At 33.3% G+C, this 24,858-nt stretch overlaps 2 protein-coding genes across 5 annotated transcripts in view; both read left to right on the top strand.

The window, feature by feature from the left end:
- The first annotated feature begins 174 nt into the window (after positions 1-174).
- On the top strand, positions 175-5,044 carry LOC132553192 (transmembrane protein with metallophosphoesterase domain-like). The gene is made up of 5 exons (XM_060217424.1): positions 175-985; positions 1,737-1,847; positions 2,833-2,998; positions 4,104-4,243; positions 4,708-5,044. Exons 1-5 carry the CDS (start codon positions 211-213, stop codon positions 4,899-4,901), a joined length of 1,386 nt encoding a protein of 461 aa, XP_060073407.1. The 5' UTR covers positions 175-210; the 3' UTR covers positions 4,902-5,044.
- A 7,302-nt stretch (positions 5,045-12,346) lies between these two features.
- Positions 12,347-24,858, top strand: part of LOC132553027 (WD repeat-containing protein 7-like) — a 41,616-nt gene continuing 29,104 nt past the window's right edge. For all 4 annotated transcript variants that reach the window (XM_060217234.1, XM_060217250.1, XM_060217242.1 and 1 more), the window contains exons 1-8: positions 12,347-12,395; positions 13,473-13,644; positions 14,797-14,903; positions 15,417-15,495; positions 16,043-16,205; positions 16,808-16,878; positions 17,481-17,597; positions 23,659-23,804. In XM_060217234.1, the coding sequence (XP_060073217.1) occupies positions 13,483-13,644; positions 14,797-14,903; positions 15,417-15,495; positions 16,043-16,205; positions 16,808-16,878; positions 17,481-17,597; positions 23,659-23,804 (845 nt within the window). In that variant the 5' untranslated portion in view covers positions 12,347-12,395; positions 13,473-13,482. The remainder of the gene's footprint in view (positions 12,396-13,472; positions 13,645-14,796; positions 14,904-15,416; positions 15,496-16,042; positions 16,206-16,807; positions 16,879-17,480; positions 17,598-23,658; positions 23,805-24,858) is intronic.

The raw sequence follows: 24,858 nt of genomic DNA on the forward strand, positions 1-24,858 counted from the left end.
TACAGGGAAGGGACACAATATCTTATTATATTAAAGCAACAGTAGATAAGTCAGTTTTACCTACATTCATGACTTAGCTTACTAACGATCATATTTATTTTAAATGATATATACGACATCGCCGGTCGCGTGCTTTCAAAGGTCTCATGATCACAACAAACAGTGGTGTGTGTGAAGGATGACACCAAGGCCTAGCCTACTTACAATGATATGATCAATATCGGGTGCTCCATCGTCACCCCATCGAAGGAGGTTAAAGCTAAAGACAAGAAGATGACACAATTCGTAAGATACATTTGGGCAGGATCGTTGGGACTTACCAGCGTTGGAATCGCAATGTATTTCTTCAACAAATGGGTCGTGTCCTTGAACGACAATAATTTGAAAGGACGGCTGTTTAGAGCCGAGTTTATCGTTTTTATTCAAGGGGTACTTGGTTGTGTGTCCTATTTTGTATGGAGAAATGTGGCAAATATTTTCTCCATAAAGAAACCGTCGCATAGAAATCCAGAATCGGGATGTAGATTTCGAAGTGACACCGGAGCACGAATTTGGAAATTGGTTATTGCAGCCTATTTTTGTTTAGCTCATGGATGTTACTTGTGTAATGTGTTCCTTGTCCAAACCCATCCACACATGTACAGTATTGTATCTTACTTCATGCTCGGATTCCATGTTCAAATGGCAACAGGTCTCGTACTGGTCACAATTTTGAACTTCTTTATAAAACTAGTCTCCGATCAGACACTTAGACATAGAGCAGCCGTAATGATGGCAGTGTTCTATGCAGTGACAATAAGTATGTACGGGTTTTATAATACCAGAAAACTTCCTACAGTAAATAATGTAAAAATACCTGTAAAAGACTTGCCACAAAATTTGGAAGGACTCACAATAACACATTTATCTGATATACATTTGGGGCCGGTGAATGGACGGAGAGAAATGGTTCAGATTGTCAAGATGGTGAATGACATTCAGTCTGGTTAGTACCAAATCTTGATAACGACATGATCCACCAATTCACTTCTAAATAAAATTTGTATGGAGTAGGTCAAGAAACACTTTTTTTATCTTTAAATAGTATTCACTGTCTTCATCGTACATTTATACATAAAAGCAATCTTTACTTTCATAGTCCTTCCTCGAAAATTGTTCAGTGAGGTTAAAGCACATAAAGGTGTCAGTTGTATTTGTTATCTGAAAAAAAGACATTTTTTCAAAGCTTAAGAATACTATGTACATGAAAAGACAGATGGTGGAAACTTTTATTTCTAGGAAAACATTTTAAATCTCACATTATGTAGTGTCATTTCAGGCTACATCTGATTCAGTAGGTTCAGCTTCAATAAAAATTGTAATTTCTACATCCTTACTAATAATTCTGTGTGCTTACACTTTGGTATGATCATCCCACTTATACATGTATCATCCCTTATGTTACAGAAAAATCAATGAAAATGCCTTCAAAAAGTTGTGAAAATATGAGAAACCCATAAAAATTTGCAGTTTTTAATGTCCATAAAATTAGTCTATGAATTTTAATGGCCTTTAAATTTTAAGGATATATGCCCATGAAATTCCTGTGAAAGCACTTAGCAGTACTTCATTTATCAACATCACAATTTTTTGTCATGGTCATGATAATGTTTGTCATGAAGTTGTTATACTGACATTAGCTGTATGTTGTATATGGAGTAAGTTAATTTGATGAGTTTTGAATCAATTGTTTGCAGACGTGGTGGTGATTGTCGGGGACCTTATAGATGGTGGACTAAATGAACTACGTAAGGCAGCATCTCCAATAAAGAAGATAAAGTCCAAATATGGAACCTTCTTTGTAACAGGTAATCGTCACTGTTTCCATAAAATATTAAGCATACACAAATTTAACAGAGGTCATTATTTATTTCAATGCCTCTGCTAGGATTTGAACCCGGAACCCCAGGCTTACTGATCAACTGATCGAGCTAAAGAGAAGTTCTCTCTAGCCGAGCAGTATATTGTGGCTAGTATTTACCATGGCTACACAAACAAAACCTAGAACCATGGTATCTTTACTGATCAATTAATTAAATTAACCCCAGGCTTACTGATTATATCTGATACGAAAAAAAGAGAATTTTCTCTCCCTTGTCTAGTATATTGTGGCTAGTATTTACCATGGCTACACAAACAAAACCTAGAACCATGGTGTCTTTACCAATCAATTAATTAAATATTTATTAGTATTCTAAGAATATATCTGTACAAAAAAAAATAATTTTCAATCCTTCCCTTGTCTATTAGAGATCAGGTGATGTTTTTCTCTTTTAAAGATGATCATGTTGTCAAGAGGCTCAGAAAATGACAGTATTTGTTTTTTTGTACAGTTTTTTTTTCACATTGCACAATATCAGATATGAATTGTAAGATATCAAGTTGTTATATATTTAAGAAAAGTTAAAGAAATTAAAAACAAAAAAAATACAATTGTTACAATGCTTTTTTAGTTATAAATTAGTACAATTGTTACAATAGTTACATAAAACACTTGAGTCTTGTCTGCTTATTAAAGCAAACAACTTAAAGTTGAACATTCCTAATATTCCTTAAAAGGCCCCTCGCGCGTTAAAGAAATTGAAAACAAGAGTGATTAGTATAAGTTTAAATAACTTGCTTCGCAATTGTTGTAAAACAAATAAAGTTTATATTATATACCTGCCAATGCTTCCTCTTTTGGAATGCTAGTCTGCATTCTTTATTGTAATTTTACTTACTGTATTCAATATCAGTAGATTTTGTTTCACACTTAAATCAGTGAAGTATACCAAAATTAAACATCTGTTTTAGGAAATCATGAGTACTATGCATTGGAGGTGGATGAATGGTTTAGTTATTTGAAGTCAGTCGGTGTTACTGTGCTCCACAATAGTAATTTCCACCTACCCAAGAATGCTCCATCCTCCCAACAGATCTGTGTGGTGGGAACAGATGACTTGGAAGCTTCACGGATACAGTAAGATCACTTTATCAGCTGATTTTATTTCATTTAAAAAAGTGACAAACTGTGTTGCATGTTGACCCTAGCTGTTGTGAGGAACTGAAACCTTCACAGGGTTTTCCATAATTTTGTTAGTAGTAGGCTGTGTAGTGAAAGTAGGAGGCTGGCCTGCCGTGTACATGTAGTCGTGTACGGAACATTATTACAGAACTGGATTGGTGTAGGCGGCCAAATGATCAAAGTAGCCGGTCAAATTGGCCGGCAACCCGCTCTTATGGAAAACCCTGCTTCATATCTAAAAAAAAAAAACAGTTCAAAGGACCTAAATGTTTATGTAGTCAATTGCTAAATTTTTATGGAGAGAAGCTTGATATAGCATTTTCCAATGGATGACTCCTTTTCTGTTCATGGACAGTGTTATGAAACACCTTATCACTGACAACTTTAAACAGAAGTCAAGATTGTTGGTCTTCAGGTACTTTGTTATCAAAGTGGAAAGCAGAATAAAAACAAGTTATTATAGTTGTAAAGTACATGGTCCTGTGACTGGAATATTGTAGGAAAATGTGTCAGAAGTAGTGTCGTCAAGAAGGACGTCATGTGAAAATTCTGAAAACATACTGATTTCATTCATTCAATTAATATTGACTGTAGTGCCTCCTGGATGGCTAAGGGATTGACAGGGGAATTTGTTTTACAATACTGTGGAAGATTTGAGGCATTATAAAGCAGGATAGCATAAGAAAGCACACTGAAGAGTGTAAAATTATGATCGCGGAACAATTTGTCAAACAAAATTTATTTGGAGATTGAAACAGAAAATGCAGCAGGTGTTGCTTTTTTATTATTTTTTTTTTCATGGAATAATTATGTAATAAAACATATATGTAATGACTTCTCAAACATTTGTCTAACTAAGAACATTTATAACAGCCAATATCACTGTTATGAATAGTACAAATTATCAGAACATGGACATTACTTTGTACAAAATTGGATTTAATACCCTCAGACATATTCCTGTTTTCCAATTGCTGTTTAATGGTTAAAAACATGCCTTTATTGCATTGTAAACTGTAAGACTTACAAAGATTTCATGGAAAGTCACATTTTTGTTTAGTTACAAGGACCATGGCTTTCATCTGGACAAGGCAATGGAAGGATGTCGAGAGGGCCAACCAGTATTGTTACTCTCCCATCAACCTAAAGCTGCTCAAATGGCCTTTACTTCAGAACATAGAATTGACGTCGTTTTATCAGGTGTGTATAGCATTTCTTTTTGTTTGTTTTCATTGATGTTCTTCCCAAAGTTCAAATCTGTGAAAACATTTAAGATTATTCATAGTTGGTGGGGGGAAAAGTGTTATTTTAGTAGAACAAGTATGTATCAGAGGTCTTCAGAAATAATTAGGCACAGTACTGCTTGATGGAAGTGCAACTTATTGCAGATACTCTATTGGACATTGTCCTATCACTGAATAGTCCATGATTTTAGCTAGATTTCTTTCCAAGATATACAAAGCAGGGAAGCATAATTAGAATAAAAAATCAAAGAATAAATTTGACTTATTTTTTTTATTATGATCCCTAATTTATTCTTAGTTATGCTAACAACCACCTCCATTTCAAAACAAATATGACTCTCAGTACATACTGATGGATTTTATTCCTAGAGATGAAAAGACAGGAAAAGATATTAATACTAGGCTCTCTATTTTATTCAGGTCACACACATGGAGGTCAGATGTTTCCTCTGGTGATTGGCGCATACCTAGCCAATCCTTACTATGTTGGGCTTTATCCGCACGGACCCAACAGCCATGTCTACGTTTCACAGGGCACCAACTTTTGGGGTATTCCTATGCGAACATTCACGTCAAGAGAAATCGCTGTGATAACACTCACAAAGAAAGTTTGAATGTTTAACAAACATACAATTCATTTTTCTTTATTGATAATAGTCAGATACCTAGTCTATAAATATATTCAAGTTCAAAATAAATTGATTTGAACATAATAGGCTCACTGCCAGTATGACTGAAAACTTAAATTTGTTTGTATTTTAAGACAATATTTTTGTTAAATATTAATCATTGTTTTGATTTATAATTTATCTTTAAAAAATTGATTTGTCATTTTGTAATTCCTATAAAAAAAAAGTGACATATCAAGAGATTCCAGATTTTTTAAATGATTTTATCAGGCGATGATGTTACAGATAATATTAGGTTGATCTCATGAAATTAGTTAGGTTGACAACATTGCATTGTTGTATTCTATGAAAGAAACTTACATATATGTGTTTAATTGTACCTACCCGGTAATAGAAATTCTCAATCCCTATCTGCGGCAAACTTCTCGCTAGAATTTTTCCAGGTTCTGGAAAGCTGCATACTGTTTTCCTTATTTGTATTAATGATTTCTTCCTCAAAATGTCTTTTAGCATATATCATGTTTTCACCAACCTACCTCTTCCTGTTGAATAATCTTGAAACACCTAAAGGACACACACCTACTTGTACTTCTGCAGCAGTTAACATTCTCACATTCCAAAGTATTGATTAATTAAGAACTATTTTTCCGTTTGAAATTTTTGAAATTCATCAAAACAGGCAATGACTGAAACTGAAAATGTTTAAATGCCATGAAATATTGGCAATTAAAGTAAATTTATCAGATTTTAGAAAATTTCCTGTGAAAATAAAAACAAAATAAAATGACATTTCTGATAATTCAGCTAAATTTACTCTAGATATTACAACTAATCTGAAATTCAAATAAAAATTGGCGTGAAAATAAAGTTTTATTACAGATCTCAAAATTTCAATGATACAATTTGTAGTGTAGAGACAGTGTGGTGTGACAGTAGTTTGTATGCTTGTGAAGTGCATTAGAAGATAGTATTTTACAGTGTGATTGTGATCCAGTAAATGAATATGAATAGTACTTATGATGACTGTATCAATTTCTTATTTGAGAGAAAAATATTGGATTAGGCCATACCATACATTAAATCTGGTCTCAGTAATTCAAAGCTTTGTTACAGTTAAGTGATGGCTTGTTAAGATCTTCAAAACACGAAATGAAAACAAACTTTGGAACATTTTCTATCACTTCGATGGCTGCAGATATGTTGTGGACAGATCAGTTGACTTTTTAGGTCATCTGACCAAAGAGTCTGATGACCTATTCGATCGCCTTTTATCCGGCGGCGTCCGGCGTCCGTCGTAAACATTTTCAACTTCTCAAATTCTACATGTGTGATTGAGCTGAAACTTATGTGAAATGATCATGACTTGATCCTGACAAAAGTTTCTTAATTTCAGGTTGGTCCTAAATCCAACATGGCCGCCATCTTTAAAACACATTTTCGACTTCTCAAGTTCAAGTTGAAATCTTGTATTTTATGTCAGATGACCGTTAAGGCCCATGGGCCTCATGTTTAAGTGTTTATTTTGCTTTGAAAATCCTTGGGTTTCAATGAGCAACAAAAAGATTTTTTCACTAACCTCTCTTACCATGCTTTGAACCACTCAGGCCCTATTTACCCCTGTTCCAAGTCCTTGCTTCACCAATATAGAAAGCTGATTAAGGTGACCAGCATTCAATGGCTCCAGTCCTGAGATGTTACATGACATGAAGAAATAGCTTATTGTACTTTTACAATTTAGTGTTTATCTTGTGAGCTCGCTGTGATACCAGTGTCAAGTTTTTGCACACTTTAATTTTGTTTATATTTGTGAAATTTCTTCCCTTTTGAAGAAATTTTGTCTCGCGATTATTTGATAAAATATAGTTATACTGTAAATTGATGATGTTGAGAGCTTTGATGGGGTTGATGTGAAAATAAAAACAGACATTTTTTTGCATTTCCAATAACTGATATACTGATATTTAATAATGATAGTTCCAATATCTATTAGCCTTAGTTGGTTTTCTTTGGAAACTGTTAACCTTAGTTGGTTTTCTTTGAAAACTGTTAGCCTTAGTTGGTTTCCTTTGGAAACTGTTAGTCTGAGTTGGTTTTCTTTGGAAACTGTTAAGCTTAGTTGGTTTTCTTTGGAAACTGTTAAGCTTAGTTGGTTTTCTTTGGAAACTGTTAGTCTGAGTTGGTTTTCTTTGGAAACTGTTAACCTTAGTTGGTTTTCTTTGGAAACTGTTAACCTTAGTTGGTTTCCTTTGGAAACTGTTAACCTTAGTTGGTTTTTTTTGGAAACTGTTAGCTTTAGTTGGTTTCCATTGGAAACTGTTAGCCTTAGTTGGTTTCCTTTGGAAACTGTTAGCCTTAGTTGGTTTCCTTTGGAAACTGTTAGTCTGAGTTGGTTTTCTTTGGAAACTGTTAAACTTAGTTGGTTTTCTTTGGAAACTGTTAGTCTGAGTTGGTTTTCTTTGGAAACTGTTAACCTTAGTTGGTTTTCTTTGGAAACTGTTAACCTTAGTTGGTTTCCTTTGGAAACTTTTAACCTTAGTTGGTTTTTTTTTTGGAAACTGTTAGCCTTAGTTGGTTTCCTTTGGAAACTGTTAGCCTTAGTTGGTTTCCTTTGGAAATGGATTTTTGAAGATATGAAGAGTGGTTTTGATTATTTTTGGTATATTTACTAGTGTGGTACAAGAAATTTCACAGTGTTTTCACATATTTTACATTAAATGCTTTAATTTAAGAAATCAGTATTCCTTTCCCCAAGTGAAAGTAAAACTTTTTATTGTATGACGGTAACTTCTCTTTAAAATTTTATGTCTTTTTGGGTTTTTTTACATTGAAATGTGCAACTGTCAGTATTAGTACAATAACAGTACTTTATTTTTATCAACTGCCTTCATGTAACATTTGTACTCTAGGAATGAATCCACAATCAAGATTTGAGTTTTTGGTTAAAATCCCGTAGAATACATTTACATCGTTCAAAATATAAATCATATATTGCACATGTACTGGTGTAAAATCAGAACAAAGGAGCTACAACGAGAGTTAACAATGAAACAGCTGATTTAGCTTAATTCAATGTTTGACTTTACTGCATCTAACTCGAAGTTTGTATTTTACGATGCTATTCTTTTGTACTATCTTGTATGAGTTCCGTGGAATCAGAACAATATAAACACTCATATAAGTTGAATTACAAGTTTTGGTTAAATTTGGAACTATGCAAACACAAACATTTGAATAGAGTCACACAAGTTGAAATTTGAATCATGTAATTTCAGGTTTTAGTTGATTACAAGGCCATCTATGCAGTCAAAATATGGGTTGAAATTTGAATAACACAAGCTAAAGTATTATTTAAGAAGATTCAGTCACAAAAATAAATATGTCCAAAAGTAAATACTCATTTTTAAAATTTTTTATTTTCTGGAGATTTTCCATGATATACTTAATGGCGTAAAATTACGTTCACACGCTCTCACACTCGCTGATTTTATATCAAACTGTAATGATATTATCAACAACATCATCATCATCACTCTATCACTCACCATTATAATGATAATTACATACACCTTATCATCGTCATCGTCGTCGTCATCATCGTCATCGTCATCATCATCATCATCATCATCATCATCATCAACACATCTTGACATCATACATCACACTATCACTATCAGATATAATGATGACGATGATGATGATGATGATGATCATCATCATCATCAGGACACAATTATTGTCAATTAAAATGATGGTCACATGCACTTAGTCGTCGTCATCATCATCATCATCATCATCATCATCATCATCATCATCATCATCCATAACACTAAATCTACTCTTATAATTGAATGTTTGATTTTTATTTTTCACAAATTTAAGGGGTTAGAGATATAAATTACATCCCTGACATGATATTCAACTTTCCTCTTTAGTGATATTTCAGCTTTTTTAGTTCAGTCCATGAAAAAAATTGTATATTTTCCACAGTTTGTTCAACGTGTGAAGATTTCCAAGCATGTGTACCTTCTCTACCAATCATCAAACTGAAACAAAAGACATTCACAGAATTTATATTTCTTTTCTGTGGTTGAATGGAGTTTGCATTTAAATACTAAAATTGATAGTTCTTCAACCAATCAGATTTCAGCATCTTATTGGTAAACCACTCCATGTACTATTCATGATCTTGTTGGCTTTAGATACAGTCCTTATCTGTCATAAACTCCTTGTGACAGGTGAAATTTAGTATAATACACATGGCAAAATGATAATTAAGTTTTTTATGCAATTGAAACTACATGCGAGTATTTGTCATTTTCATTTTCATGTCCTTCTAGATCCATTGCCATTTAGTTGTGTGTTAATTTTTAAGCTGCCAATTACTGTTACACTAACATTACTTTCTGTTTTCTATCAAAACCATAACTTATGCCGAATTTGGTATTTTTATACAATAATATTCTCAGAACTGCCATATTAGGGATTGTATCAAATGTCTGCTGATTATTTTTCAAAATGTCCGAAGATTCTGTTCGGTGAATTTGTACATGTCTTCATTATCAAAATATTTTTGCAATCCTTTGGCATCATTGTTTAAGGTTTACCAGTTCATACATCATTGACGTTTTGAATTTTATTGTATAAAAGTACATAAACGTAATTGTGGTTCAGTCAGGTATATAATGACAAAGTGCTTGCAAATTACTAAATTAATTAAAAATTCAACAGTAAAAAAGTTTAATCAATGTTGTGATCAAAATCAAATAAAAAAATGTTTTCAACTTCGTATCGTTTTGGTTTTGCTTTATTTTTTTTTAAATGTAATGCACACTATACACACAAACACAGCAGTTTATACTCTGGCTCGGGTCTATATATAGGCTTATTGTTTTCCATATCAAAAATGATTTGTTACCGTCACAGCAACAAAAACACAAAGAATTAAGACATCTTTCCATTTTTATCAATCATTGCGAGTATCCCAAACACAGTGGATGTTCCTATATATACCTAAGCATGATATCTGCCTTAAAATAGTAGCAATGCATTATACAGTCTGTAAATATGTGTCCAGCTGCAATATGCATATATGATATTTTAGATATTCGGACAAAGCTAGGTACTTGTATTTAGTGATGGCTATGTACTATGTATAACAAACTTTTGATGTAATCACATCCTCTTGCAATTGTTGGAATCCGTTTTTCTGTATTTATTTGTTTTATAAATCCATTGATTGATATTCATATATTGTGGCAAATGACTGTCAGGATAGTTTTTCCTTCTCCCAATTACCGGTAATGCTTAAAACAAATGAACAGATCACATGCATTTTCATAACAAAACTATTTCTCTTTATTTTAATCCCATTTCAAACAGGTGCCCGACACTTGTCAAACGTATGATATGATAAAGATAGGCTTGATTGAAAGATTGATAAATATTTTTCCAAAGAATTCAAAGCGTGCTGGTATTGACCTTGAAAGATTCTAAAGATGCTAAGGTGAGGTCAGTCTGAGTGGAATTGTAGAAGGCAGGACATGGTCAGCATCAAATGCAGTTGATGAACTTGAGGCCGAGAGCAGGTTACGACATCAAGATATCTTCGGAACAGTAACAGATGGAAGGCAAGGCCTCATGACATCCAAAAGCAGTTACTGGAAGAAAGTTGAGGTAACTGAACAATGATATATGAAGGAAGAAAGCAGACATATCATAATAGTGTAACTAAGGATTCCAGGAGTTTTTACAAGATGTATAATGACCGAGACTCAATTCTAACGCAATTTTTCCTTCAATCTGTGTATGATACACAAGCAATACAAGCTAGCCTCAGTAGATAAGACCTTGGAGGAACATCAGACTGCACCTCTGTTATATCAACAGAAAGGATTTTTTTAGCGTGCACACTAGACTTTATCAAAGGGGAGACACACATAGCACCAAGTTTTAAAGGGCAGACATGGTGAGAAAGGAGCAGAAGAAGAGACAGAGAAAAGAGCTTCCAGAATCCTAATCCAGAAAGGATACTAAAATCTGGCCAAAGATTGTGGTTAGAAATTGGTATTGATTATTTAACTGGGTACTTTGTATTATCATCTTGTTGGAAAAAAAACATCAAGAAAATACCAACATGGCAACATAATCATAATTCAAATTCATATTCCATAAAACTAGGGAAAAATGTCAACAAAGGAAACATTTACACAGAGACTCCGTAAAAAGTACAAGGAGAATAAGACCAGGTGTTCCGGAAAAGTAAGTGTCTTCTGCTGCATCGACAACACCTGCCATGTAGACCTTGATCACTCCAAGTAAGTAATGCCACATTCTTCAATGAGAACAATGTATGGAAAAAACAGGCAAACTATTGAGCATCAAATGCCTCATGTTGCACAAAGAAATAGAATATTTTTTAATGAGATCACTATTGCCCCAAGAAAACTTTCCCATAATTTTCATCAACTGCATCTTCTGATCTCTTGTGTTAGGAATTTGCCAGTCAGAAAATGATTTTGGCGGTTCAATATTTTTAAATGCAATACCGGTACCTGGTGGACAATTTTGACAAATCTGTAGATTCTGCATTGCATGCTATTGGTTTTATTCTAAATTTCCAACAATACATTTCATATAGTATAAACCATAGCAATTATGTCAGTCAGTGAGAAGTGAATCTCATATTCATAACAAAAAATAATTGTAATGAACTAAAATGACATATCAAAAAACTTACACGAGTCAATTACAAAATTACTCGGCCTTTTTAAATCAATTCATTTATGGATGACTGATTTTCTTTATATACCGTACTGAAAGCAGTACACAATAAAGGGTGGTGTTTCAGTTGTAAATACCTTAAACATGCAGTTTGCTTTATAAATATGAAAATTTAAGAGAAATTATTTGCCAGAAAAGTTAGCACTATGAATTGAAAATTATCAAGCTTTCTACTGTTGTTTTTTTTTGGAAAGAGATGTCCTTTTGGAGAAACATCGTTTAAAAACACAGCACATAAGTTTCTGTTGAACGGAAATTTGGTTTTAAATACTTTAAATAAGGAATATCGTATCTATTGGACACAATCTTATTTTTCTTCTTGTTTTACATGTATTAGTAGATTGATACCTTTATATAGGTCAAAATGAAAGTAGAAACTTACCTCCCTTTGTATCCTTCCGCGCTTTTTCGCAAACTATTGATAACTGTTTTGACGACTAATTACAGATGTTTCAAGGGAAATTTTATAAAAAAAAACGATAAGTCTAAATATAAGATTTTTTACCATGGTTGAGACGACTAAATAGTTTTGTTTTTAGTATTCTTTAATAAACTTTTTTTCATACGCGGAACAAGAACAACCGGAAATGTTGTTCGGCAATTCTCTGATTATTACAATCACCTGCTTAGCAATACAGTATTGATTTACGATGAGAATTTGACAGGGATACCTTTGATTTTTGTCCGCTGTTCATTAAGGTGAGATTTCGTTACATCGTCTGTGGTTATTAATGATCTGTGTTCTATTGCATATCTTTGTTTTAATTTTGATCGCTTTATAATGTCTTGTGACAGGAATCCCCATTTGACAGCACGTTCAGAAGTGTCAAATTCAATATGGACAGATAGTTTGCCTTTGAATTCAAAGGGAGATTGGCTATTTAGTGATGGTACTGTTATAATGGTTATAATGCTGTGGTTATTTTGCCCAGAATGTGTTTTGTATTTCATCCACGTATATAAACACTTCCTGTTCAGATTTGTTCTGCCCGAGGCAAGACTTCTCTAGTCTTTTCAATACTGAATGAGTGACTTGCATGGTCTGCTGATGTCAAGATAAATGTGTGTCTTTATTGTACATATATATATATATATAATTACCTATCACTATCATTCAAGTGAGAAAGTTGATATATCATTGCAGCGAAATAGTATTATATTCAAACATCAAATAAATAATCAAACATTTTTAAGAGGCGGGGTAGGGGCAGGTTGTGGACCATATATCATGCTAAATGTCAGTCTCGATGTCTGTCGTGAAGGTGACAAAGCATACTTCTTCAGCTCAGTTGATAGATAGAGGTGTTGATTATCATGCTGAAGAACCAGGAATGTGCTTTTCCTTGGTATTTTTTTTTTTTTTTTTTTTTTACACATTTTACGTCATCATATTGCTACAGACTATATGTATGGCATCTATCCATTTATCCATACAAAGTTTCAAGTAACTTACCAACAAGCATTTACTTCTCTTTAGGTCTCTGTTTTTTTTCTTCTTTTTTCTTTTTTTTTGTTTAAAGAGAACTAGTAACATCTTGTGCTAGAAATTTCTAGTTTCCAAAATTTTATTTGTGCTTAAAATTAAAGAATTTGTCTAGGTTTTCTATTTTTGTCATTTCTTTTTGAAATCAGACAATAAGGACTTTTTTGTTTACATTTCTTTCAAAAGTTTACACTGCTGTGTTATAAGGATCAAAGTTGAATGATGTCTTTTTTCTGGCACTGGACAGTATAATTGTTTTCACAAAGTTGGTTTAAATATAAAATTTGTTGTAGGTCAATAACAATGACAGGCGGAAGTAACTTAGTGGTGCCGATTGTGTTATGGGGAAGGAATGCCCCAACACACTGTATTTCCACCTTACTGATGACACCAGATCAGAGAAACATTATCACTGGCTGCAACGATGGACAAATCGCTATTTGGGATGTCACAAAGACCTGGGAGGTGAGATTACAATTTTTCAGTCAGGGAGATATTCCTGTAGATGTACATGTATTAATTTCTTGTAATGTTATTGGACTATGAAAGGTCTCCTATATATCATCCTCGATACTGTTTGTAGACCAGACTAAAGACTAGTTTGATCCTTTGATGTACATCAAACGAATCTCAAGGTCGCATAATAGTATATTACATTGGATTTGAAATTTGATATCATTCCCTTGTAATCTTCAAGCATATAAGCCTATGATTGTTCAGAATTGATCTCGTGGAACCAACCAAAACACTTGTACCTTCAATTTTACCATGACATGTTCCAGGGGTGCAGAGAATGAAAGCGATTGTAACCATTCGAATATGGATGATGCCTATATATATATATCACATATGTACTATATGGATAGGAGGTCTAGATCATTTGGGAAATATTACAAAGTCAGATCACCATCATAATGTTAGTAATTGTTATAACAGCTGGTCACAATAGACAGGTAAATCAGGTAAATGGCTGTAAATTGTAATATGCAGGTGGTCACTTTAGACAGGTGAGTAGCTGTTATAACAAGTGGTAATCATAGACAGGTACAATATACGGTGGCACCTATTATAGACAAGTGATCACTGTAGACAGGTAAAGACAGGTGATTACAGATCTGATGACAGGTAAGTAGCTGTAATAGGTGTACGGTCACATGAGACAGTTAAGAACCAGTAGTTTTCCTTAAGACATAGTCACAATCCATTTGTAGACAAATCTAGCTGTTGTATACAGGTTGTCACTATAGACAGGTGTTATAGTGTAGAAAAGAAATATTCCACCTGAGGGGTCACAAAATGTTGTAAAACCTGCGGCTTTGACTACAGTTTGACCACATTTTGTGATCTCAATGGTGAAATATTTCTCACATACGAAATAGTATTTTTCTCTCATTTCCCATTCTGAAATATTGAAAAAAAAAATTAGCTTTAAAAATGGACAATTTACTACAAAAGACGCCATATTGCACAAATATCATGTTTTTTATTATGCAGTTGATTGACAATTTGACATAGAATGAATAGCTAGATCTAGCAAACAAGAGTTTCCTTAGAAAATTAAAACAAATTAATATAAACAGTCATGTCACACTGCTTTCATAATTATTATGATTTCAGATCTACCCTCGTAGTATGTTGTTTGGACATACTTCTGCAATCAGCTGTCTGGCTCTTGGCAGTTCTCGTCCAAACCTACCTTATATCGTTAGTGCTTCAGAGAACGGGTAAGCTGGCTATATTATTATTTTATGATACCTATAGATGTGTAAACCTGTCTCATACTGTCATCATTTTATACTATGAATAGTTCTTGTTACCTACATACAGCATTTGTTTGATAGATAATGCACAATTTTTTAAAATCATGATTCTAAACATTGTACTGCCAGGTCTTATCATAATACTCAATGTACAGCCTGGTCTTATCATAACACTCAATGTTCTGCCTGGTCTTATCATAACACTCAATGTTCTGCCTGGTCTTATCATAACACTCAATGTTCTGCCTGTTCTTAATTTTTGTACAAAATATATATGTATAATATAAATTTTCATCGGAGACCACAAATACTGATCAAAACAGAACAATTCGCAGAGATCAATAAAATATCAATAATGTCTCTATACTTCCTGATAAATCTTAAGTTTCCATATCATTATCAACAGTTATATCACTGCAACTGTAGATACGCAGTACTGTAAATGGCTTGATTTGATTAATGATTTAATCTTAACAGAGAGATGTGCCTGTGGGACATTACCGATGGCAGGTGTATAGAGTGTACAAAGATGTCATTCATCCACTCTAATATGCAGGTAAACAGGTTGAATTCAATTTCAATAACTTTTTTAAAGCAACTTTCATTAATGCTATACATGTACCACATGTACAACATGTCTACAGAAATTTGCCCGAGGCAACCTCGGATAAAAATCCAAGGTTTGTGGTTTGACTCTACCTAACTCTGGCAGTTTGTGTCCCTCAGAAAGAATAGCAGTCATTGGGCCATTGGTGTGTCCATAGGCAGGATACTTTACCTCCAATTGCTCTGACATGTGACAGACCTCCCATATCTTGTTCAGTAAGGTAGCCACTACTTACTGAAAAGGAGTTCAGTCTTAAAAAGGCTCTGTAAGCTGCTTTTGTTTTCCTCTGCGGTCAGGCGTGCAGCTTATATGAGGACGGAATAAATTGACAGAATGAAAAAGAAAAAAAATAAATGAAAAGTATCATCTGAATATTGTATTTTAAAATAAAGTCTTAATTCTGTGTACATTTAAGAGTTATAAATGTTATAGTTAGCTCTTGTTGCTGCACTTGTTGCTAAAAATGAAACAACACTGCGTTTAATGTTTTACACAGGCTTATCAGTTCAGAAAGGACGTTCGGCTAGTATGTAATGGCTACTATCCAGAGATTTTGATTATCGACCCTTTAACATTTGAAAAAATCTACTCACTGTCTTCCAAAGTTGCTCCCGACTGGATCAGTGCCTGCTGTGTTCTCCGACCAGTGAAACGACAAGGTAATATGCCTCCTCAACTTGTAGAACATTCCAGGTCACGAGATTTTGAGCATGTGAATAAAATCATAAATCCAGGCGTAGAGCCAACACCGTAAATTCTTATTGAGGTTCCGTTGGTTCTTTATATCCCTTGCCCAGATACCACCTGGTATGCAGGGTCCTGAAGAAGCCCACTGTTGGGGCGAAACTGGTAGACGTTTCACACTAATAAAAAATCAACTTATCCTGAACCTGTTGCGATTGACTTATATACTGAATAAAATCTCGTTTTGATTACACATGGAATCAAACTTTCATAACAATAATTAATTGGATTATTATAAAATAAGATACAAAAAGTTATAATCTTTTTGAGTTGTATATTTTTGGCTGATGTGATCCAGACACTGTTGATTTGCAGTGTTATTTTGACTGGGCAGTAAAAGAAAGGTTTCGTTTTACTGATTTCTCTGTCGGTCTTTTCTATTTATCCAATACTTTTAGACATTCAGTGATCCAACTGTTTCTTTAGATCCATTACAAGTATAATTTGATCTCATTCAGTGGTAATTTGATTGTGTTTGTTAGGTGTATAGCAAACATATGGTATTTTATGCCCATAGATGATGTCATCGTGGCCATATCTAATTCTGGAGCAGTCAAGGTCTGGAGTCTGATGGGGACAGAGAATAGAGTAAGACATTTAACATTGCTTACATTTCTCAAATTTTTAGACCGAACATAAAGCAGTGAAGGTTTCAGCCTATTGTCACAGTCTGTGGAACTAGCTGTTTTGAAAATACTAATCCTAGCTTTCTGATTTGTGGAAATATTACAACGTTGTATCAGTGACATCTTGTTAAATTTACTTCAAATCTAATAGAATTGGAAAGATAGGCGTAGAAGTGTATACATTTGTTTATTGAACTCAATAAATAAGAATCCGCTCCCTTTAATCTTAATTACATGTTCTCTGTAAAAAAAATTTCCCCAATAGTAATTTTTAAACATTGAACTCTAGCTTAATATTGCTGCCCAATACATTTTTAGGTCATCTGACCCAAAGGGTCTGCCGTGCGCCGTCCGCCATGCATAAACTTTTCATTCAAACAACTTCTTCTCAAATACTAGGAGCTCTACCAAGTTTGTTCAAATGAATGACCTTGACCCACTTTAAAGGTCACAGGGGTCAAATATGTTAAAATAGGTTTGGCTTGCTTTTTGTCAGATGACCGTTAAGGCCCATGGGCCTCTTGTTTATTTAAAATTTGTGTTTTTATTTTTTTTTTTTAATAGGCACAGCCTGTATACGAGGATGAATCCAAACAGATAAAATGTCTGAATGCCCAGACTCTTGCTTGCTGTCCATTCAACCAGAGAACCGTTCTTATCGTCTGCTCCAAATATTGGCAGGTAATACACTTAACCTATAGAATATAACCCTACATTTGACTTTTCTTCTCTGACACCATATTTTCTTTCCAGACAATACCCACAGCACTCAACATTTTTAATATTTTATACCTAATACATTTTGTATGTACATTAAATAAACTTGAAGGAGTTATTTTTTTATTCCTTGCTGTTCAATGTACATATAGATGAGTACATACATCATCATATACTTTTATTAAACTCATTAATATCATTACACACTGATAATATCACAATTATACTTCAATAGAAAGAATGCAAGTTTAGCCTGCTTGAAATTGGTTGAATTTCAGAGTACATGCAATCAAATGCTTCTGGTGAAAGAGTTCATTTTGACTGAAATTTCCATTAATTTTGACCTGTTAAATTTTTAGGTCATCTGACCCGAAGGGTCGAGATGGCCTATAACCATCGTGCTTCGTCCGTGCGCCGTGCGTTGTCTGTAAACTTTTCATTCAAAAATCTTCTTCTCTAATACTAGAAGGCCTAGGGGGCTAATACTTGGCCCATAGCATGCTGGCATAGAGCACTACAAAGTTTGTTCAAATTAATGACCTTGACCCACTTTCAAGGTCACAGGGTCAAATATATTAAAATATACAAACGACTTCTTCTCAATAAGCAAAAGTCCAAGAGTGCTGATAATGGATCTGTAGGATGCTGGGATGACATGCTACCAAGTTTGTTCAAATGAATGACCTTGACCCACTTTCTAGGTCACAGGCGTCAAATATGTTAAAATATACAAACAACTTCTCTTCAATAAGCAAAAGTCCAAGAGTGCTGATAATGGACCTGTAGGATGCTGGGATGACATGCTACTAAATTTGTTCAAAGGAATTACCTTGACCCACTTTCAAGGTCACAGTGGTTAGATATGTTAAAATATGCAAATGACTTCTCAATAACCAAAATGATTAGAGTGCTGATATTGGGCCATTAGGATGCTTTGAGGAAGTGTTACCAAATGTGTTCAAGTGAATAACCTTGACCCACTTTCAAGATCACAGGGTTCAAATATGTTAAAATCTGTAAACGACTTCTTCTCAGTAACCAAAAGGCTCAGAGTGCTGATATTGGGCCTGTAGGATGCTGGGAGGAAGGGCTACCAAGTTTATTCAAATGAAAAAAGCCCACTGTTTTAACGGCAGACTCACTGTTGTTAGAGTTTGGCTTGCTTTTTGTCAGATGACCGTTAAGGCCCATGGGCCTCTTGTTTTTCTAGTGTTAATGACTTGATTCTAAAGCATTATTTTTAGTCATTACTTTTTTGTTGTTTTTATTAAGGCACTTAATTCCAACTTTACCAAAGGGTTCAACTGCAGTTTGCTGACCACGTGCCTTTAAGGTTCTATCCTATGGGATAGAAACTATTGATAAAAAATCAAATTAAACTGCAACAAAACAAGTTTTCCAGATATTACATAAGGAATTGTAGTATTTTATTAGTGTTTTATTTATAGATCAAATTTGCAGGAGAAAAATTAATAGATATGACACGCGACTGAGAGCGAAACACCTTGTTACTGATATACTATCCTTTTTATCAACCTGAAAGTCTGTTTGCAATAGTGATTTTGAAAAATGTTTACAAGTGATCATTACTGACCCATTTGGAACATATATTAAGAAAATTATGGTTACTTCCACCATTTGCTCATATGAATGACTTAAATGGCCACCACAGCATTTTTTTTTTTTTTTTTAAATATTTTTATTAATAGAAAGTGTACCATGATAAGAATTATGTCTCCCTACATTTTTACTTTTGTTTTCTGATGTGATAGGTTCATTCCTCAGAGTGATTTTACACTTCAGTCTGAAGAAATTTACTTGGAATGATTTTTCTCAGCTGTTTGTATGATCTGTTGAAGCATTACCAGACTTTGTACTTCGTTTCGTTGGCGTGTTGATTCTTTAGTGATTTTTTAAAAAAATATTTCGTTTGAAATGATATGTATACATATCTTTTGTTTTTGCTGTAAAGCAATATGTCAGGAAATGATGTCATGATTTTAGACTTAGTTTTGTGTGATGTGTGATACTCCTTGTAATGGGGTCATTTTATTCTCCATTCTAGATGTTTGTGATGCCCTCTTAGGTTTCTGTGTGAAACCGTTTTAAATTTGTGCTTGTTGGAATGATTAACTGATGTGTTGCTGTTTGGTTTTCAAGGTCTATAGTTACGATGTGAGAACTTGTTGCAGTCAAAAGTATGGCGGGGTAAGGTGACTGGTGCTAGGTGATTCCATGTGCATGTACGATAGAATCATCCCCTGTTGAGTTACCTCCCCTGGCAGTGTAACGGCCAACAATGTCTACCTATATCAAACAAAATATTTTGATAAATAAATAATTTTTAAAGGATACAAATTTTTAAGTTGCTAACAAAATATTTGCCAACTTTTTGATTCAACAATTTCAAAGTGAAAATTTTAAAAGGAATGCTTAGTAAGATTTTTTGTAAACAATGTAAACTTCCGAAAAAGAATTTTTAATCTAAATAAATCTTGCGAAAAAAGTTTGACATATTTTCATAACATCCAAATAATGAAAATACGCTTAATATTTTATGCAAATATAGACTGGCATTGTGGCATATTTATAAATCAATGTTGTTTTTTACTGTTATATATACTTTAACCACTGAACACAGTTGGTTTTCGTTTTAGAGGATTAGCTTTCACAAATCTTTGAGTTGTTTTACTTTTCTAGGCTAACCCATTCTCTTACTTTCTCATAGATCATTTATGGTACACAATATAATTTCATTGTTTGATTAGTGACATAATTACGGTACACAGTATGTTTTCATTGTTTAATTAGCGAGAGTATTTTTTTCTTGTTCTGCTGTATATATTACTTCATATCATTGTAACAATATGTAGACATATACTTTAGTGATATATACGTAGTCACAAATCAAATTATGTACATTTTACATATCATTGTAACAATATGTAGACATATACTTTAGTGATATATACGTAGTCACAAATCAAATTATGTACATTTTACATATCATTGTAATAATATGTAGACATATACTTTAGTGATATATACGTAGTCACAAATCAAATTATGTACATTTTACATATCGTTGTGACAATATGTAGACATGTACTTTAGCGATATATACATAGTCACAAATCAAATTATGTACATTTTACATATCGTTGTGACAATATGTAGACATGTACTTTAGCGATATATACGTAGTCACAAATCAAATTATGTACATTTTACATATCATTGTAACAATATGTAGACATGTACTTTAGCGATATATACATAGTCACAAATCAAATTATGTACATTTTACATATCATTGTAACAATATGTAGACATGTACTTTAGTGATATATACGTAGTCACAAATCAAATTATGTACATTTTACATATCATTGTAACAATATGTAGACATGTACTTTAGTGATATATACGTAGTCACAAATCAACTCATGTACATTTTACATATCATATAGCGCTTTATTTTCCATACAGGTCTGTATGTCTGGTACTGCTATGTGAAGATGACTTTGATTGGATAACTTAAAATGTATCTGTCGATATGATTGGTTTAACACATCTTTACCACTCATGCTTATAACCTCTACAACACATGGCAATGGAAATCGTCCTAGACTCGGTTATAACCAGAACAAGGACGTTAAGCTCCAAATAAGAAAGAAACAATGGAAATCAATTTCTGGCTGTCCATACTAATACCACTGCTGTAGATGTGAATATTTTGTATCTGTTTTTTTCAGCATCAGCATTTACAGTATCCAAGGTTTTCAAAAGTGGCAGAGTCAAACTGATCTCTGTTGAAATAGCTCATACTGTATACATATTGGCTGGTTAGTTGCTGTCTACTGTCATACATATTTGCTGATCACGGTGTTTATATATCTATAACTCAGGATCTGATTGGTTTTTATCTTGTAATATTCTAACATCTTTTTGAGAATCCAGAATAATGTTAACCCCCGTCCTGGACGGAGTGAACCATTCAGTTATTTTTGACAAATTTTTCCTATGTCAAAGATTGATGATAAGTAATATTGTGATAAAATTATACTATGATGAAATGGAAAACGTTAGACGTACGTTGAAGTCAATCACACAGAAACAGAATATTGATTTCGTTAATGACAATTTTACCTTTTGAAATTGAATATACTGTCGGGTAATTGATTTCCTTCAAACATTGAATTAATATGTCCTAGTCTTAATTAGAAAGTTAAGTAACCTGTTTCTCACAAATTGTTAACAATCTAAGTACATATTTACGTAGATACACTTCTAGTAGACAGGACTTATGTCCGATGAATTTGGGAACATTATAATTTTTTTGGTCGGTGTGTACTGTAGTTATGATGTATCATGATATTTTCTTTACGTAGTCACAGGTCAGATATCCCTAGTCAATTACAACCGACAATCTTCTAGGAATTTTGTAAGAGAGGAATATCTCAAATTACTAGATATTTTTCTCATTATTCACTTATCACCAGTAACATATTTATGGAAAACTTTAACATGATGTATGTATTCTGTTTTCCCTGCATTTTATGAAATATAATGCTTTTTAAATTGACTTTCAAAACCAACATTGACATTTTTTTTTTCAGAATTTTTTTTGTCTTTATGAGCAATATATTTTTCACCTTATGATATCACCCATTTTATATGTAAAACATTTTCACTTCATACTTAAGTCATAGAAATATTCTGCGTTTGTTTAGATTTGTATTACAGTATGTAGGGGCCACAATATTTCAGTTGGATGCATGTTGGCTTTTGCAACCTCAGTTGAAGATTTGAAGTGTGTGATTCAAATCTCCGAAATTGTGGCTGTTTGTGTTTCTTGAGAAGCTGAGCAATTTACTGGTCTGCTGTCAAAGTTGTGTCCATGGGCAAGACACTTCACCTCAAATGTTCTGAATAGCATGTGTCAGATCGCCTGTATGTTGTTTAGTAAGGTAGGCTATAGCTACTAAAAGGAGACTTTGTTTCAAAGTGACCCTGGCCGTAGAAGGGACGAGAAATACAGCATTTGTATTACAGCATACCATTAAAACATACAAAGACTTGTGAATCAAAATACATCAACTTCTATTTATCATTCTTGGTGATACTGTATGGATAGATCTTAGGTCTTTTGTAGAAACCAGAGAATCCAGTGTCTCAAATTGAAAGTGGAATATGTTCGAATTACACTTCCCAACATGCTACGTTTTAATGTTCCCTTGAAAATTTTCAAGGGAACATCTACCATTTAGTAGCCACTTTGTCCGTCCTTCCATCAATCCATTTTTTCATCCATCCTTCCATCCATCCTGGAACACAACTTTGCCAACAGCTACGCAAGGCCTTTGAAACATAGTTTATACATATACTAAGGCAATGTTTAATGTACCAAATTCAGGGCTCACAACCCCAAATTACAGAGTTATTGCCCTTTGTTTAAAAATTCATGTCTGAATGATAACTTTGCTCGCATTTATTTACACTAGGATAATGAAACTTTCTGTATGCATTGATTGTTCAACTGGGATGGGCAGTAATTGTTACAAATAGTAACAATGAGAAATCCTCACAATATGAACGAATATTATGGGTTATTAATAGAATTCCTCACAATGAAGACAAATATTAAAGGTAACCAATAGAAATCCTCTCAATATAGACACATATTAAATGTAACCAATTAAATTCCCCAAAATTAGCTAACTGTTAAATGAAACCAGTATAATTCCCCACAATTTTGACATCAGTTACCTCAATTCTTTTCCACAAAAAACGTCTATTAAGAGCAATCCTCACAATACAAACATTCCTTCATGAACAAAATTCTTTGAAATATAGTTAATCATTTCTGGTGTTAGAATTAGATAGAAGTAGTTTTTTATCTTTAATTAAATATTAATAAGTTATCACAGACAGCCAGCTAGCATGATTTCCATTCAGTTACTATAGTGTAGTATCCTTGACACATTAGTTATAATTAAGGATTCACTGTTTGGTGTTTCCTCAGATCTATGATGCAGGAGACTTCACCAACCTGTGTTCCGAGTCCAACAGGTGTGGGGAGAGGTGGTCAGGTGGAGACTTTGTTAGTGTTGATAAAGTCATCGTGTGGAGTAATGAGGGCAAAGGTTACCTGTACAAATTACCTACCAAGTAAGTATTCATGATTATTTACCTGTATAAATTACATAACATGTAAACATTTACTCTGAAATATACGACATACCTATGTTAATTACATACCAGGTAATATTTATATTTACATTACCTGGGTAATACTTACCTATACAACTTACTTACCAAGTTAGTATTCCTAATTATTTACCTGTACAACTTACCTGTTCAGACAATTTACCAAGTACTGAAATATACATTGGTGTATAATATACCTACCCAGGTAAATGCATGTTTCTGACATGAAAGTCATTATGTATGAAGAAATACTGAAGTTAAAAGGTATTAAGTCTTTGCATGAAAATTTCCTAAAAAGATTCCTGTATAATTTAAAATGTAACAGTTGAGTTCATCAAAATGTATGAAAATTTCCTAAAAAGATTCCTGTATAATTTAAAATGTAACAGTTGAGTTCATCAAAATGTATGAAAATTTCCTAAAAAGATTCCTGTATAATTTAAAATATAACAGTTGAGTACATCAAAATGTATGAAAATTTCCTTAAATGATTCCTGTATAATTCAGACTATAACAGTTGAGTACACCAAAATTGTTCAAACTGTAAACTTCATCGTTAAACATTTGATAACGACCTAATTAGTGAAAATATCAATAAGAATTATCTACCATACTGCAAATCACTTCCATTTATGTGGGATTTATTTTCAGGCTAATACACAACAAGAGTAAATTGCGAATTCAAATCTCTCGCATTTAATTTTATAGAATTAATTCTTGATGATATCCGCACTGATTTGATTACCGATATCTGAGTCTATTAGCCCGTCGTTTGTGAATTTTCTAGATCACTGTTCACGAAATCATGTATTCGCTAATATGTCTTAGGGGTAAGTTTGTGAAAAAAAGTTTTCACGAAATCTTATTGATTTACAGTAATATATCAGACAGAATTAGAGGAAGTGTGTACCTCATGGCTGGTCCTGTTATATAAAATAAGTGCCATTTTTAAGAAGGACATGAGAACGTACTGCTGCCTACATTGATATTACCCCGTTTATTCAAGCAAAATTAA

Source organism: Ylistrum balloti, unplaced genomic scaffold, assembly GCF_031769215.1.
Source record: "Ylistrum balloti isolate Yb309-2 unplaced genomic scaffold, AGI_CSIRO_Ybal_v1 Utg369636, whole genome shotgun sequence".
NCBI classification, from domain to species: domain Eukaryota; kingdom Metazoa; phylum Mollusca; class Bivalvia; order Pectinida; family Pectinidae; genus Ylistrum; species Ylistrum balloti.